The following is a 15801-nucleotide window of genomic DNA, read 5'->3' as shown; positions in this document are numbered from 1 at the left end:
CTGATGTTTGGCTGTAAACGTAACCGATCTCAGGACACGCTTAACAAGTCGATGAAGTTTAAATCGTTAAGAAAGGTTTTTAATGAACTGATTCTGGAACAGAGAAAGTCGGATCTGGACGAAAATGCGCTGAATGTAGTTAAAGAAGCACTGAAGGCAACGTCTGCAGCTTTTATTGTAGGTGCAAGTGATAAGGCAGAGTACAGTACAGCTGAATCAAAATATTAAAGTGCACAGCGTTAAAACATCATGATATAAAACTACAGAAATGGTCCAGTTGACACCAGCCGTAAGCACCATATTGACAGTAAAGTCGAGGCCATTCTTGTACGTACATCCCCAGGGTGTGGTGGAGGTATTCATGTTGTCAATTACTAATAATTAACCACTGGTTTCAGGAAATATTCCTGAATATGTGAACATGGCCAAGGTAAACATGCGCAGAGATGAAGTTCATATTCACAGTTTCAGGCAGGAAACACTCTTTGTTCCTGAGGTCCCATTATGGACAGGCCAGGTAGGTAATAATGAGACGCTGGTTTACTGTGCATTTAGGCACAGACGCCACACCAACATACTGTCCAATCGCCGTTCAAATATGCATTAAAATATGCAAAACAACAATACAGAATTCAAAAGTGATATTAAACTTCCCCAGGCTTCTTGATGTGGGTAGACATAATATTACATGAAATGATTTGGCCAGATTTATAGGTCAACGCTTAGATTTAGTGAAAGTGAAGCGATTGTCATTGTGATACACTGCAGCACAGCACACAGTGCCACAATGTGTCCCATAGTGAGCAGTGGGCAGCCATGATTTCGGGTCCACTAGGCCACCACTACAGATACCAAAAGTCTCTCAGAGTGACTTGACAGTGTAGGTACTGATGCCACCTACAACATCCCAGCGCATCAAGATATACGACAAATACCGCTGTGCTGATACGATGCACATTCAGCTGCCACAGCAGCACAGTTTGGGTGAAATTTGCACTAAAACCACATTTCAAACGTCGTTTTTGAACAGCAGACCAGTCATCATGTCCAGAATTATTGATAATGCCACAGATGTGTCTTTGTCTGAAACGTACAAAAATGGAGATACCTGGATTATTCAAAGTTATTAATACATGAACCCATGTTAGCAGAACCCGTCTACCATTACCTGGTTTTAGTTTGTCCAACAGGTGGCAGCATTTTAAACGTCCTGCTGTGGAGAAGGATTTTATTATAGTGTTCAAAATTAGATGTACAAAATCATCAAAAGCTGTTACGATGGCAGCTCTGCACCAATATGGATGCAGTATTAGTTGTACTTCTTTTCGAATACAGCAGTAATACAGCAGCGCTGTGAGAAGGCGGGGTCACTCACCTGAGCTGGTTTAGGAGAGGGGCATGGGGGCGGCGGGCGGCTGGGTGGAGGGGGGCGGTATTTAAGAGGTGCAGAAGATGGTGGAGTGTAGAGAGAGAGGGGCGGGGCTTGTGCTGGAGCTCTGAACTGGGGTGTGGCTGGGTGTTGAGGGCGGGTTTTGAGAAGGTGTGGCTGTTCTATCTGAGGCTTGTGAGCAGGTTGTGAGGTCTGCATGTTGCCTGATGAAGCGTAAACAGGGATTGGTGGCGGCTTCACTGCTGGTCGAATGATGGAGTGGGCGGGGCTTGAGTGCTGACGTGCCTCGAGACGAAACACAGGGAGTTACAGGAGATCAGCTTCAATTAGCTGCTTTAATTAGTTTCATTAAATGTAAGTGCTACCTGTTCAGATCTGTCTGGTTCTGCACTCTTCAGCTGGTACGTGGGGTTGGAGTGACCGTGCGTGACAGAAGAAGAACCTGAGGGGCTGGAGAAACACACACAGTGAGTTCAAAAGGCACACCATCATCAGTAGTAAAGGACATGGTTAGATTGAATGTTTGAATGGATAAATGACCATTTTAAAATGATCAGTAGAACTTGACAGGGAGGGTGTGGGACTATATGTTTAAATCTTCTCAATGTATATTAAAGGTTGAAGAAACATTACTTGACGTCAGGCCCATGATTGGCAGGTCTTTTTAGTAGGTGGAGCTTATGCTTGTAGAACCACCAGAATCCCAATCCCATGATCCCCAGAAAGAGGAGGAGGAGTAAAATGACAGGAAGTAGGTTGTCTGTGGAAGCAAACATTTGTTCTATAATACCAATATCTCTTTATGTAAATCTGATCAACTGGACTGAAATAAAGTCATGACACTCAAAAAGACACATCACTGTCATATTCATTAACATCCCTGCTATTTCATAGAGTAAGCAGCACCAATAACTCAGATCTTACAGGTATGAATGACCGGGCCACTGTCCTCGCTGCCTCCAGACCCCCCCGTGTGGCAGTATGGTGGCGCCCAGCCCGCTTCACAATGGCAGTTGTGGTTATTGTTGCACCGCTGTGAAGAGTCACAATCATTACAGATTAAACTGTAACAGAGCGTCTTAACTGGATGGTAAATATGTGTATATCAGACAACTATACAATATAGTCTAATATCTTCAATACAGAAAAATACAATAATACCACAACAGCGTTCAAACACCTACTTATACACTCAAGTTCTTAACAAACACTTAACCAACACCAACAGGAAAGGATATTAATGTACAGCCCTCATTGGAGATCATTTACAAAAAATGCCTAGATCTCTAATATATGACTGCAATAATCAGTCTATGCTGTATCTCGCTCTTCACTAGGACTGTGCCTGACGGGTCCATTCCTGGGTGATCCAGTGGTGACCAGAGTACGGCTTCCCCTTTTTCAGGGAATGTGCCACTGTCACCTTTGGCTGCTGTTCTAGTGTCAGCCGCTTTCTGCTCATATTGTAATACGTGCTGTATAAATGAAAATGGATTGATTACGGTATGTTGATATGTGTTTGTAGTGTGTGTGTGTGTGTGTTTGAGAGAAGAGTGAAATAACTCCATACACCATGTCCGTGACATTTACTGCTGCACTCATTCTCTTGTAGGAAAGAGGCATTCCTGCATTCTCCTTCAAAACAGACCTAAAAACACACAGAGATATTTCATGTATTGCAGTTATGAATAAAAACCATATGGAATGAGACACAATGTGAAGTGATCACTGGTGAACTATGTTTGCTTCACCCCGTTCTCAGCACACTTGGTCCCGGTCAGAACCAGTCCCGGGTCCAGGGTGTCGCCCGGCCCCGCCTCCGCCCCGTCGCCCTGCAGGATGACTGGTTGGTACACGTGTGTGCCCTTACACAGGATGGAGCGTGTGTTTATGCGGACAGTGGTGTCGATGGCCACGGCATTGGTCTCAATGGGACTTGTTGCTGATGTTACACACTGGATCTTTCCACACATAGCATCTCTAAGACAAACACGCACAAACACACACGATTCAAGTTTTACAAGAGCTTCAGGAGAAGGAAGGGAAAAATGACAAATTACAGGAAATGGATAAGAGAAGTGAGGAAGATGATGGAGTAGAACAGTACACAATGAAAGGAACAGCACACGGTGACACAGTGAAATGTGTCCTCTGTATTTAACCATCACCCTTGGTGAGCAGTGGGCACCATGACTGGCGCCCGGGGAGCAGCGTGTGGGGACGGTACCTTCATCCAGGGGACCTCAGTAGCACCTTGGCGGATCGGGATTCCTTCTGATTCCGCTTCCTTACCTGCTAGGCCACCACTGCCACCAACATATTTATATATATTGTTGACTTTTGTGCATGAGACACCATCAACCGGAATGAAATTCCTTCTATGTGTTCTTGGACAATAAATGCGATTCTGATTCTGATCAGGTGATTAAGTAGCTGACTATATGGCCTGATTATACAAGATATATGTGCTTTTGAGAACAGGCTGTGTAGTTGTGTGTGTGTGTACCTGGGAGAACAGGCTCTGTAATTTCCCATCAGGTCTTTGCCGCAGTTTCCATACAGATTTCCAGCCTGATTCACTTCCGTAAAGCAAACATCAGGAGCAGGACGAGCATCTATCACACACACACACACAGACAATTAGCTAAGCACTGCACACCGTGCACAACAGCCAACTGAACACTCATTAGTGTGTGTGTGCTGTACCTCGGCCCCACAGTAACACACACTGTGATTCCAAAGACAGGCACATGCCTGTGTAGCAGTAAGCCCCTCCCCCTGCACACCTCGCCCCATCCAGCAGGTAAAAGTTAGCTGGACACGCCTCAGACTTTCCGTCACAGTACTCCGGGAGGTCACATGGTCCCACGGGTGGCCGACACAAGTCTCCTGGTGCCTTCAACTGCAGGACAAGTGAACAGGGATCACTGGACCAACGTTAATATTCGTTCATGTCCATCATATTCTTGGACCACGGGAACTCCACCCAAGCGTCAGTATCAGCAAAAACCAAACAAATATCTGACCATTTCTGTTCCTGTCTGGGTGTGAAGGTGAACTGTACCTTACAGTCATGACAGCAGATCCCATGGGCGCATTCAGCACCGGCCTTCAGAGTGCAGTTACCAGCATTACAGCAGGGACTGGAGCATTCCTGACACACACACACACACACCAGAGAGGGGGTCTGCTGTTACAGGACAACGGTCTGTAGTTGGATTATTCTCTGTGTGTCTGTCTTTTGTCAGTTTGGGCCTGTCAGTCATGACAGACAACTTATTCTTGTTTTTGGCCCCTGCGGGTATCCGTTGAAGGCGAGTCGAGGCGAGGTGCACAATTTGACATATCGAATGTGTCAGTGCTGCCAACAGGTGTTGGGAGAATCAGGAAAAACTGTGGAAAAAGGCTGAAAACCCACCCGTTATGTTTATCGCCTCCACGACAAGTCAAAAACTAAAATGACTGCTTGACACATAGACTCATTACCAACAATGTCCTACAACATAATCACAAACCGGCCATTTTATTAGAATGCCCTTTTTTACTTTATTTTTATGAATGCCCGCACCTATTCAAATTTTTTCTGGACTTTTGGTTTCTTGTTAAGTAAAAGTGAAGTGATTGTCGTTGTGAAACGCACCAGCGCAGCACACGGTGACACAGTGAAACGTGTCCTCTGTATTTAACCATCACCCTTGGTGACAGTGGGCACCATGACTGGCGCCCGGGGAGCAGTGTGTGGGGACGGCGCTTTGCTCAGTGGTACCTTGGCGAATTGGGATTCGAACCGGCAACCCTTTTGATTACGGGGCCGCTTCCTTAACTGCTAGGCCACCACTGCCCCACAATGACTGCTTGACACATTGACATGTATTATTAACATTGACATTAACACATTGATACATTTATATGTAAAGCAGCATGTACTGTGACACAAACACACAATCACAACTCTCACCTCTTCCTCACCGCAATCACACTCCTCCCCCTCCTCCAGGTATCCGTTGCCGCAGCGACGTCCCTCCACCATCATCCGTGTGTTGGGGGAGTTGAAAAGGCATTTCCCGCCTCCAGAGTCTAAATATCGCTGGAGCTCTCGCTGGTTACAGGAATTAAAGACACGGGGGAACGGATGCCTGAACACACACACACACACACACACACAATCCTTACAATCAGTAGTTAGAGGGACAGTCCCCCTGGAGACACACAGGGATACAGTGGTAGTAAGTGGTCTTCTGGTTCAGAGGCCTCTCTCACCCTGTAGCAGCGGCCATGATGCAGCCTCCATCTGCCGGGTCGGCCTGGCAGCAGCTCTCGCTGTCGTGGTTCATGCCAAAATTGTGTCCCATCTCGTGGGCAACGGTCGCAGCCACGCCTACAGCGACTTCGGAATGATCCTGACACACAGAAAAGGAGCGAGAAGCTACAGCCGGGGCCTGACAGTGTGAGAGTGTGTGTTTGTGTGTCTGTGTGCTGTACTGAGTTGACTCCTCCTGATTGGTACTCGGAACACATGGCTCTGAGGGGCGCCAGGCCAATGGTGGAGGCCTGGAAGCGCAGACCCCTGCGGACACACACACACTTTCAGATGTCAGGACGCCAACTGACATGATTACATTGAGAGTTGTGATTGGCCGCTGACAGACGTACGTTATGAGCTGGGCGTTGTCATTGGGCAGGCGGCGCAGCTCTGTCTGTCTCCAGTGCAGGAACGCTCCCAGGGTGCTGTACGGGTTTTCCGAGACAGGGATCTTGTCCCGATCTGACCAGATCTCCAGGCCGATGAGAGCCACTCGAATCCTCAGGGTTCTGTAGAACTGAACACACACACGCAGACATGCAGAACTATGTTTGTGTGTTTACATGTGTAGTTGTGCGTATGTGTGTGTGTGAGACTCACCTTATCGACCAGGTTGGCTGCTTCCAGCAGCTTCATCCTCGTTCTGTGCAAGTCCCGCCCCTGATTTACAAACTAGACACAACATCATCAGGATGTGGCTCCGATATTCACACACAAACACACACATACACACGGTACCTCAGCATAGTCTGCCACTATCATCAGTTCGACATATTTCATGTTTCTGCTGATGTCCCGCCTTTCCTGCAGGAAACGGTTCAACTTTTATTTCCCAAAATGCAACACAATGCCATATTCAACGCACCAACACACACACTCTCACCCTCATTCCCCAGTGTGTGTGAGCCATTCCACCAATGAAATCTCTCAGAAGGCGCCTGTGATTCTCGTTGTCATGGTGACGGCTGCAGCTGTGACACAAGTTCAGGTCCTGAGTGTTGAACACCGCGTGACCTCCAGGCTCCGTCTGGTTGTCCAGTGGTTCGATGAAGAAACTCACACTGCTGTTTAGCACAATCACACCCCTGAGAAGAGAAACACACTCAGCTGGAGTGGCCAGGAACAAGTGTGTGTGTGTGTTTATTTGAGGTTCTCCACACAGCTGCATCTTCTCAGCTGCTCTGGATCTGGTGCTGAACTGTGTGTGTGTCAGCCTGTACTCTAGTGCCTGGTTGTGTTACCTGAGACCAGAGCAGCTGCTTACAGCAACACTGGAACCATCAATGTTCTGGACAGCACCGTGGTAGAAACAGTGATCCTGCAACACACACACACACACACACACACACCATGTTGTATGGAGTCGGGGACGAGTTGTATATTTTGTGTTGGTTTGCAGGACCCACCCCTGCAGCACGCGTAGAGGCGTGTCGGCCGCCGGTGGGACTGAACCAGACCTCCTGATACCCGGGAGAGAAGAGACCACTAGACAAAACAAGAGGGATGCTCAAAACTCACACACACACACACACACACACACACACACACACACACACACACACTTGCTATCTCCCTCTCTCTATCTTGCACAGACACACTCTTTATGTAATACTGATGCATCAAGGTTTCTAATGGCAGAAACTGGACTGCACAGAGAGAGTGTGCACGTGTGTTCTGTCTTGAGGGGCAGTGTGGGAGGGGACCCCTAATCGGAAGGTTGTGGGTTCGAATCTCTAACTGAGATGCCACCGAGGTCCCCTTGATCAAGGTAGCGTTACCACACACTGCTTCCGCCTGTCATGGCTGCACCCTCAGGTGATGGTTAAATGCAGGGGACACATTTCACTGTGCTGTGTTGTGTCACATGGGACAAATAATCACTTTCAAACCTTCACTGAGAAATTCATCACACACACACACACACACACACACAATGCTTTTATCTTAATGACAAGATGTGAGTGGTGTAGAGCAGTAATCCTGTTAAGAGATGGGTGTGGCTTTGCTGAGTCAGTGTCTCTCTTTCTCACACACACACACACACACACACACACTGTTGAAATATTTCAACATTTGCTCTGTGGTGTGTGTGTATGTGTGTTCTTCAGATGAATCTCCTGTAAATCATGGCCTGAAAGGGGGCGTCACCTACACTTTGTCATTGACCTCTGAACTCTGCTAAGCCTCTGTCACCTCACTTTCAAACACACACAAACTCTGTGACACTGGGCCATTAGCTGTCACCACATCTGAGTAATGCAACGCTCAGTGCCAGCTTCTGGATAAAGCATCGCCCTAGCAACAGCTACTCCACCGTGTGTGTGTGTGTGTGTGTGTGTGTGTGTGTGTGTGTGTGTGTTAGAAGCTGAATGCCAACCCCCAGTGTGGAATTCTGGGTGTGTAGAATGCATATGCCCCGCCTCTGAAAAGCTCGACAGACTCCGCCTCTCAGAGAGTTTTGTTCTGCTGACAGTCAGAAAGATGAGAAGATGATTCTACTCACACATTCTTGTGGAGGTCCAGAACGAGTTGCTCCCCTCCAGCCCTGATCGCCACCTCCACTCTGGAAGGGTGCTGGAGGTGCGGCGCCCACCACAACAACAAATAAATACAGTTTCATCATCGAAGGACGAGGGACGAGGGACATAAAACCAGAGTAACCTTCGCTACCTGCTCACCAGCTGACCTCTGAACTCTGGGCAGCTGCAGCCACTGGGGACGTGTGACCTCATACGTTCCATCATTCGTTTGGAGGGTCACTGCACACAAAACAACCACCTTGACAGTGTACAGTGTCTAGATGTCCAGTTCCATTGATGACCATCCACAACCAACCTGAAACCGCTTCAATATGAAGGAACCTCAACATGTTTATTCCGTTTTATGGAATTTTCTATAACATTTTTGATATATTTTGAGTCAAATGTCGCTCCTCTGTGTATGATTATAAGTGCACTCTGGTTATTATGCTGTATTATAAGTGCTAATATTTCCATATTTCATCAGTTTGCAGCATTTGTACACAGAAGCCGAACTTATCCGGAAAATGTCCGGAGTTCTGAGGAGCACAATGCCAATTCCAAAAATTAAATAATCTAATTTCTAATAAATGCATCGCTCTCCGTCATTCCATGGCAGAAGATGAGGAGATGAGAGCAGGGATGCTCTTCCTACCTCCACCAGCGCTGCATCTCCAACAGCAGAAAAACAGCAGATAAGAAACAAAGAACCGGAGTCGCGGAAACATGATGAGCAAAGCAACGCAACGCAAAGAAACGCAACGCGCGGTCCTGCAGCGCTGATCAGACGCGTCGCCCCGCCCCTTTCAGCGTCATCCAAAAAGACCCCGCCCCTCATCGCTTCCTCACGGTCACACAGCATCGTATTTTTAATACATTTACCTCAATAACCTCAACCTCGTCATTATGGCGTTCTGTGGGTACAATTCTGAGGAGATTTGAAAACGCTGTGAATTCATTGCACATGTACTGTATGTACGTAAATCAATAGATAGACATTGGAGGAAAATCACGGACACTGTCGTTATTTTTAAGGCGCCAGGCTGGTGTCACCAGGTGATGGTGGTTTCCAGTGGTTGCTGATCGGGATGGTGATGGTATTTCCACACGATAACGACCCCAAACCCATCACCAGGATTAAAGAGACTGAGGGAAACTGCCGGTTGGGTGACCAGGTGTCAGATCTTGTATATTAAAATATGTCCTGGTCATTTATCTGCCACTAAACACCAGCACACAAGATGCCTGTACCTCATGCAAAAACTCAAATCTGTAAAAAACAAAGGTGTGGCAAAGTTTAAAATGTGCCTTTGGCACATTCTGTTAAATTGTTAACTTGTACATATATACAGATACATATTTATGTTATTTTTTGTGATGCTATTACCTCTGTTTTTGCTGTTATTACCTTCTGCTTCTGTCCACTTTCTGTCATGACAAGTGCAATTTCCCACTTGTGGGACTAATAAAGGTTTATCTTATCTTATCTTAAAAAGGGGGAGGAGCCTGTAGGCATGACTGACAGCTCTCGCAGTCCTACCGTAGGACCTAACATGAAGCACAGCATGCTGGTTCTCCCGTTCTACAGGTGTGTTTCTAAAAACCCTGAAAATGTTCTTGATCTGATGTCACCTAGCTCTGCACCTCAGGCTCAATTAAGAAGCAGGTTGAGATGAAAGATTTTATTAGAAGGCGATCCTGTTCCATTACAGTCTGACAACATCTGGAATGCTGGAATCAGTCGTCTGGTTCTAGAATATCTGGGTGTTCATCCCAGAACTGGTCCCCAATGATGTCACAGTGGTGGGTGGTGACTTGTCGCCTGCTGCGTGTCACCAGCACCTGCCTCTCATCCCCATTGGAAGGTTTAATCTTCTTTGTGGAAGCCTCGTCTGTCTGTAAAGCCCAAAAAACAAAGAATGAATCGAATCCCACTTTCCCACCAGATCTTATTTCTGAACATGCATCGCTTTCCACTGAGATCAGTGCTTCTTATTCATGGACCAATCATCCCATTCCTGTCCTGCAACAGGACCGACTCACCCGCCCCCACAGCAGCGTGGTCCCTTTCCGGTAGGCCGATGGCTCATTGTTGTAGTTGATGTTAAACTCGGAGAACAGGAGCTCATTTTTATCTGCAGCCACGGTGCCCTGGTCAGCAGCAGAGTTCACCGTAGGGTAAAGTTTCAGAAGAGTGGACGGTAAAAAAAAAGGAGGTTTGGATTTATTTGTGATCATGTGGCTGAACCTCAGGAACCCTGATCATCTGGGATAAAGCATACTTCCTCCTACCTTCAAGCGCTCTTCAGCCTGTGCGGTAGTGCAGCCGCCCCTCTGCACCAGAGCCCAGAATGCCGTGTTGTACAGGTTGTTGATGTGGCCTGGAGATGTTGGACAAAACAAAACAACATGAAGATGTCTGGACCCCACCTGGAACCTCTAACTTCTAACAGGATTTCTTACAGTCAGCCTGGCGCCAGCTCAGGTAGTCCCTCAGGTTGCGGTTGCTAGGATACAACACCACACGCCCGTCAAAGCTTGGGGGGTGGAGTAACGGCTGGTCAGAGAAGAACTCCCCCCAATAAAAGACATAACTGGACGAGAACTGAGACGCCACATGAGTCATCAGTTTACTGCAGGAGGAGAAGGTTTTTTTTTTGTTTTAATGTTTCTGCTTGTACCTCATCAAACATCAATATTCCAGATTTCTAAATTTCCCTCCACCAAGAAAAGTCTGGTATGTCTGCATGTTAGACAACCGTCAGTTTAGCTCTATATCTGCTGTGATCTAGTTAGTGACAGGAAAATGATTCTTGGATCTACAGTATTTATAAATCCAGTTCATTTTATTAAATATCAATTCATTTTGTAGTCTAGCAGTCAGCTTCCTGTTAGTTCTTCACCACTTCCTGTTTGTAATTGGGATGGTGGGGATCACCTTGCTCTCCTCCTGAACCAGGTGCTGGAGCGTTTGAAGATGAAGCTGAACTCGTCGCTCTGGCCGTAAGCAATGTTGATGTCCTCCAGCTCCTCCAAGACAGAGGTGGCACTTCGGACCATAAGGGCCAAAGCTCGATCATCATTGGGCTTCAAGAAGTTGTGATCTTCTGCAAACCTGCCAAACACAACCAATCATCATCTTTGGCATCAAGCATTTCATAGCAGGACACTCATAGCAGGTGCTGGGTTTATACTGGTCTGCATCCTTTTATCTGGTCACACTGGTGCTGGGCGATACTGATTCAGCAATGCGGCCGTGACAACATCTGTACCTTGTGCAAACTTCTAACGTTGATGTGACCACATCCTTCCCCTTTCAGCTGATAAACTGTGTTAAAAAAAACCAACTCAACTTTACGATACTTCCTGACAGGGCATTTCATCTGTCTTACTAATATTCAGGCCTTGCACTGGGATCTTGATTATTTCTCCTCACATTAAAATTTCTTACTTATGAAAGTTGCGTCCATCCAGTCGGACCACAATGTAGCAGTTCCGTAGGCATGTGTCATCAATCTCAAAGTTCCGCACGTACTCAAATTTACTCTTGGCCATCCTGGCACTCAGGGAGATCAAACGATCTGTGTGTGTGGGACATTTATTTAGAAACCTTCTCAACAACGTCTGGGTTATCAGTCTCTGCATATGGATTCTGTAGAGAAAAAATGATATGATATCAATTCACACACTCAAAATTTTACACAGAATCTGAAACTGGATTCATGGCAGACATCCTTCTCCTCAGAAGGTATACTGATATCAGTTATCATTATCAGCGGTATAAACAGAGTATAATATACATTTACCCAAACAGGAGAGATTTTTATTACACCAGCATATTTATTTATAAGGCACAAACAAGGAGCTGACCATTAAAATAAAAAATTAATTAAATTACCATGAACAGGACAGAATAAAATAAGAGAAAAACATGCAGCAATTTGAATTAAACAAGGGGTTAAATAAAACAGAAAATATTTAAGACAACAAAGAGTTCAGAAAGGACTGCATAAGAAACCACATAAAACACTGCATAAGAACTCCGTACAAGAACCACGTCACACTGGGTTAAAAACCAGGGTGTAAAAGTGAGTATTTAAATGAGACAAAGGCCCTGTCACCTCTGTGCTTGTAATGAGAGACAAATAGTCTGGTGTCGAGCCATTCAGTGATTTAAAAACTAATAAAATAAATTTTAACACGAACTTAGACAGGGAGCCAGTGTAGTGAGTCTAAGATCGAGGTTATGTGATCTCGCCTGTTTGTACCAGTGAGAAAACGTGCAGTTGCATTTTATACTTTGTAGAAAGCATGAAGTCACTTGAAGAGCTCAGACACAAATATAAACTTAATAAACATGTCCATAAGTACCTTTTATATATAAAGAACTGAAACTGAAACTGAAAATCAACTGAAAATTCATTGTGTAAATTGGATGCATGGAGAGCAGATTTAAAACATGGCAGACTGTATGTATCAAAGTGTTAGGTAACTACAATACAAATGGCTAATGCGGACATATGTAACACCAGAAAAACGTAATAGATTTATCAAAAACATCCCTGTTTCACTGTGTCTGAGAGTGTAATAAAGTTAAAACATTTTGGGAGGATCTGCGGGTTGTGATGGAGAAGATGATCTGTAAACCAGTCCCACTGGACCCAGTTATAATAATAAGAGCTGGTGGACACTGATGGACCACAGTCTGTTAAATGCAAAGATGTATAGCAATGTTATGGAAGAGGACAAATGGACCTAAAATCACTCTTATGGACAAGGCAAATGATATAAAGACTTGTGTTTTAAAGGGGAAACATGAAATCTTTGAAAAAAATATGGAAACAATTTATGTAATTCATCCAAAATATAGATCTGTCTGAAGAGATTGAGGATAACGGAGTAAATGGAAAAACTAGTCTGAATTTGTGTTGACTGATACCAATGGGAGGTAAGTGTGTTTGTTGTGTTTTATTCATTATCTTTATACATTTTTTTAGTCTTTATCTCCTTGTAAATAGATCACTGCGAGTGTCACCAGTATGAAACAGTTAGCTGACTGAGAAAGTGTGTGTGTGCATGTGTGTGTAACATACGTGTAATCAGCGTGACCCGAGTCCCATTCGGCTTCTCAGTTTCCTTTTTCATTGCGGTCACAAACAAAATCTGTCGTTTCTGGACGATATATACAAAAGTCGTATGAAAATGTATCTACATGTGGAACATATAGAACGAACAAGGTGTCGGGTTCAGTACAATCCTGTTTACAGAACTCACACGAGAACCGCGGTGGCCCGTAACGTAAAGGACGCCGACGTGCTACATCGACCCTCTTCAATGGTTCCGACACCGACAATTATCTTATAAAATTCTATTACAAAAATCTGTATAAAATACAAATTCAGGTGCCCCCATGTCATTGTAACAAAATACATCATATACATTTTACCAGCTGCAACGTGATTTTTTAATGTAGTCTGTATTACTGCTTATTGTCCGTTTCACGGTGTGGTGCGCGGAGACGACTTGATTGATAAAGTGTTAGATTTGCGCTATCTAATGATGAAAATGCATTAACACGTCCAGATAAAACCATCCATGTAAAGTTTTATCCCACTTACTGGACTAATAAAGGATCATTTTTTCAAGCCCGGCTGATATCGCAGAATCAGACCGAAAAACTGATCTCAGACCAGTGAAACAGCTGCAACTCTGAAAGAGTGCCGTGTAAACACAGACTCAAACTTTGGTTCCGCTACCACGTTATTGTTAACCGTGTTGCGTTTGCACGGCAGGTGTTGCAGGTTGAACACAACGTAAATACTTCAAACAGTTCACAGTCTCTGTTCACAGTGAAAACAGAGTGCAGAACCAACAATAATCCCCTCCAACTTGGTCTGCGGGGCATTCAAACATGGAGGAGAGTGCAGAGAAGCTCCCCAAACCCGGTAGGAATGACCAGCCGGAATCCATCACTGCTGCACCCACGGCCGGCCCGATCCCCGACGATGACCGCGCCGGGCGTTTGGACATCGGCTCGGAGCGGTTTGACCCCCTCCTGGCTCTCTATTCCCCCACGATGGATCTTCCCTTCCCCAACATCAAGCGCTTCAACAACGTGGCGGAGTACCAGAGCTTCCTGAAGGGCGGCCGGGGCCGAGCGAAGCCGGAGAACGTGGAGAAGAAGCTGCGGAAGGCGCGGGCTGCAGCTCCGGACCCGGAGCGCCTGGAGAGGCTGAGGAACCTGATCATCAAGCCAGAAGCAGCAGAAGAACCGGGATCCAGCGGAGATAAGAGGCGCGGACGGAAACAGCGAGCCCCCAAAAACGTCCTGACCAGGATGGCCGGTCCGTACTGCTGGAGTTCTGATGTTCCTCCTCAGTCAAGTTGGCAGGCGGTTCTCCACTTTCACGAAGTTCACACGTTGCCTTTTCAATTGCTGCAGCCGATAAGTTGTTAAAAAGCTAAACCGTGCAGAGTAAAAACGAGTGAGAGAAAGTTCTATGAATGCAGAACTCCTCCCTGCCAGCTTGACTGGGGTCTGAACCCTGAGCTGCTACAGAGTCAGAAGATCTGAAGAAGTTGTTCTTCTGTTTTGCAGCTCTTGCCGGCAGTCCCCTCGGAGAGCTGAACCGCTGCATTCAGGAGAAGATTCGCATCAAAGTTCACATCCGCACCTTTAAAGGGCTTCGGGGGGTGTGTTCCGGGTTCATCATGGCATTCGACAAGTTCTGGAACCTGGTAAACCTTCACTTCTCTTAGTAACTGGTGGCATTTCAGTAAAATGACAGTTAACCACCAGTCACAAGCTCAAACCTGCTTCAGACGAGGTTTTAACTCCTCTCTCCCACGTATCGAAGAACGGATGGGATGCACCCATAACTGTAGTCGTATTGAAGGCAAGACACTTAACCCTGAGTGTGTAGGATAATAGAAGATGTTCGGAGATGTTTCCGCGTGTAACTGTGTGTGTGTTCACACCAGGCGATGGTCGACGTTGATGAGACGTACAGGGAACCGTTGCTGGGGGAGGCACTTTACCACGAGAAAGCTCTCACCATCACACGGGTAACAGGTCTTATTTTACAGAAGTGTCTGCATGCTGCTAGTTTAAAAATTATACGCTTCAGACTACAGGTTCAAAGGTCAAACTTTGTTAACAAGAGAAGTAAGGATATAAAATGCCATTCTCTAGCTTTTTGAGAAGCTGAAAGTACAGGAGAGCCAGGAGACCAGCAGAGCGACAGGTCCAGACCAGCAGGTGGGACAACATGGACCCCCGTATGGGAGGGTCCACACTCGGCACCTCAACCAGATCTTCATCCGGGGTGAAAACGTGTTGTTGGTTAATATCCCACCGACTTGACCGCGCCTGCTGTGAGATGTAATGACCGAGTACCCACGTGTGCACACACACCCATGCAGGGTGGAGCCTTTAACCTCTCCAGGTAGGTCAGGTCTGGGGAGGTCTGTTGTATCATGTTGATACGTATTGTCGAAATGGAAATAAAGTGCAGAATGTTCTACGGTTGTCTCCAGCGCTTCCTTCACCCCCTTTTTATTCTTCATTAGCAACGCTTCAGGACTAATTG

At 46.0% G+C, this 15801-nt stretch overlaps 3 protein-coding genes across 5 annotated transcripts; 1 reads left to right on the top strand and 2 right to left on the bottom strand.

Annotated features, from left to right (window-relative positions):
• Positions 1-157: 157 nt before the first annotated feature.
• On the bottom strand, positions 158-9779 carry LOC114782418 (disintegrin and metalloproteinase domain-containing protein 19-like). Its single transcript, XM_028968265.1, has 24 exons — positions 9736-9779; positions 9600-9637; positions 8364-8452; positions 8197-8267; positions 7100-7178; positions 6935-7011; positions 6577-6778; positions 6432-6497; positions 6294-6365; positions 6044-6210; positions 5873-5957; positions 5651-5790; positions 5349-5526; positions 4455-4544; positions 4097-4292; positions 3897-4005; positions 3142-3370; positions 2961-3038; positions 2315-2423; positions 2024-2150; positions 1756-1840; positions 1376-1675; positions 1169-1213; positions 158-1083 (listed from the first exon to the last, which is right to left on the bottom strand). The coding sequence occupies exons 1-23, from the start codon at positions 9777-9779 to the stop codon at positions 1202-1204; spliced, it is 2643 nt and encodes an 880-aa protein (XP_028824098.1). The 3' UTR covers positions 158-1083; positions 1169-1201.
• Positions 9780-9879: 100 nt separating this feature from the next.
• On the bottom strand, positions 9880-14865 carry LOC114782451 (probable tRNA(His) guanylyltransferase). 2 transcript variants are annotated; one of them, XM_028968320.1, is made up of 7 exons: positions 13306-14865; positions 11664-11864; positions 11151-11327; positions 10676-10845; positions 10505-10593; positions 10256-10363; positions 9880-10108 (listed from the first exon to the last, which is right to left on the bottom strand). In XM_028968320.1, the coding sequence occupies exons 2-7, from the start codon at positions 11855-11857 to the stop codon at positions 9950-9952; spliced, it is 897 nt and encodes a 298-aa protein (XP_028824153.1). In that variant the 5' UTR covers positions 11858-11864; positions 13306-14865; the 3' UTR covers positions 9880-9949. The 2 variants fall into 2 exon arrangements, with proteins under 2 accessions (XP_028824153.1, XP_028824154.1); XM_028968321.1 differs by having other exon boundaries at positions 14340-14865.
• Positions 13929-15735, top strand: LOC114782453 (U7 snRNA-associated Sm-like protein LSm11). Of its 2 annotated transcripts, XM_028968322.1 has the most exons (5): positions 13929-14556; positions 14811-14950; positions 15070-15108; positions 15194-15277; positions 15405-15735. In XM_028968322.1, the coding sequence occupies exons 1-5, from the start codon at positions 14124-14126 to the stop codon at positions 15573-15575; spliced, it is 867 nt and encodes a 288-aa protein (XP_028824155.1). In that variant the 5' UTR covers positions 13929-14123; the 3' UTR covers positions 15576-15735. The 2 variants fall into 2 exon arrangements, with proteins under 2 accessions (XP_028824155.1, XP_028824156.1); XM_028968323.1 differs by lacking the exon at positions 15070-15108 and having other exon boundaries at positions 13932-14556.
• Positions 15736-15801: the final 66 nt, after the last annotated feature.

The sequence above is a fragment of the Denticeps clupeoides genome, unplaced genomic scaffold, assembly GCF_900700375.1.
Source record: "Denticeps clupeoides unplaced genomic scaffold, fDenClu1.1, whole genome shotgun sequence".
NCBI classification, from domain to species: Eukaryota; Metazoa; Chordata; class Actinopteri; order Clupeiformes; family Denticipitidae; genus Denticeps; species Denticeps clupeoides.
Note: the sequence above shows the minus strand (reverse complement) of the source record. Positions and strands in the feature narration are given on the sequence as shown.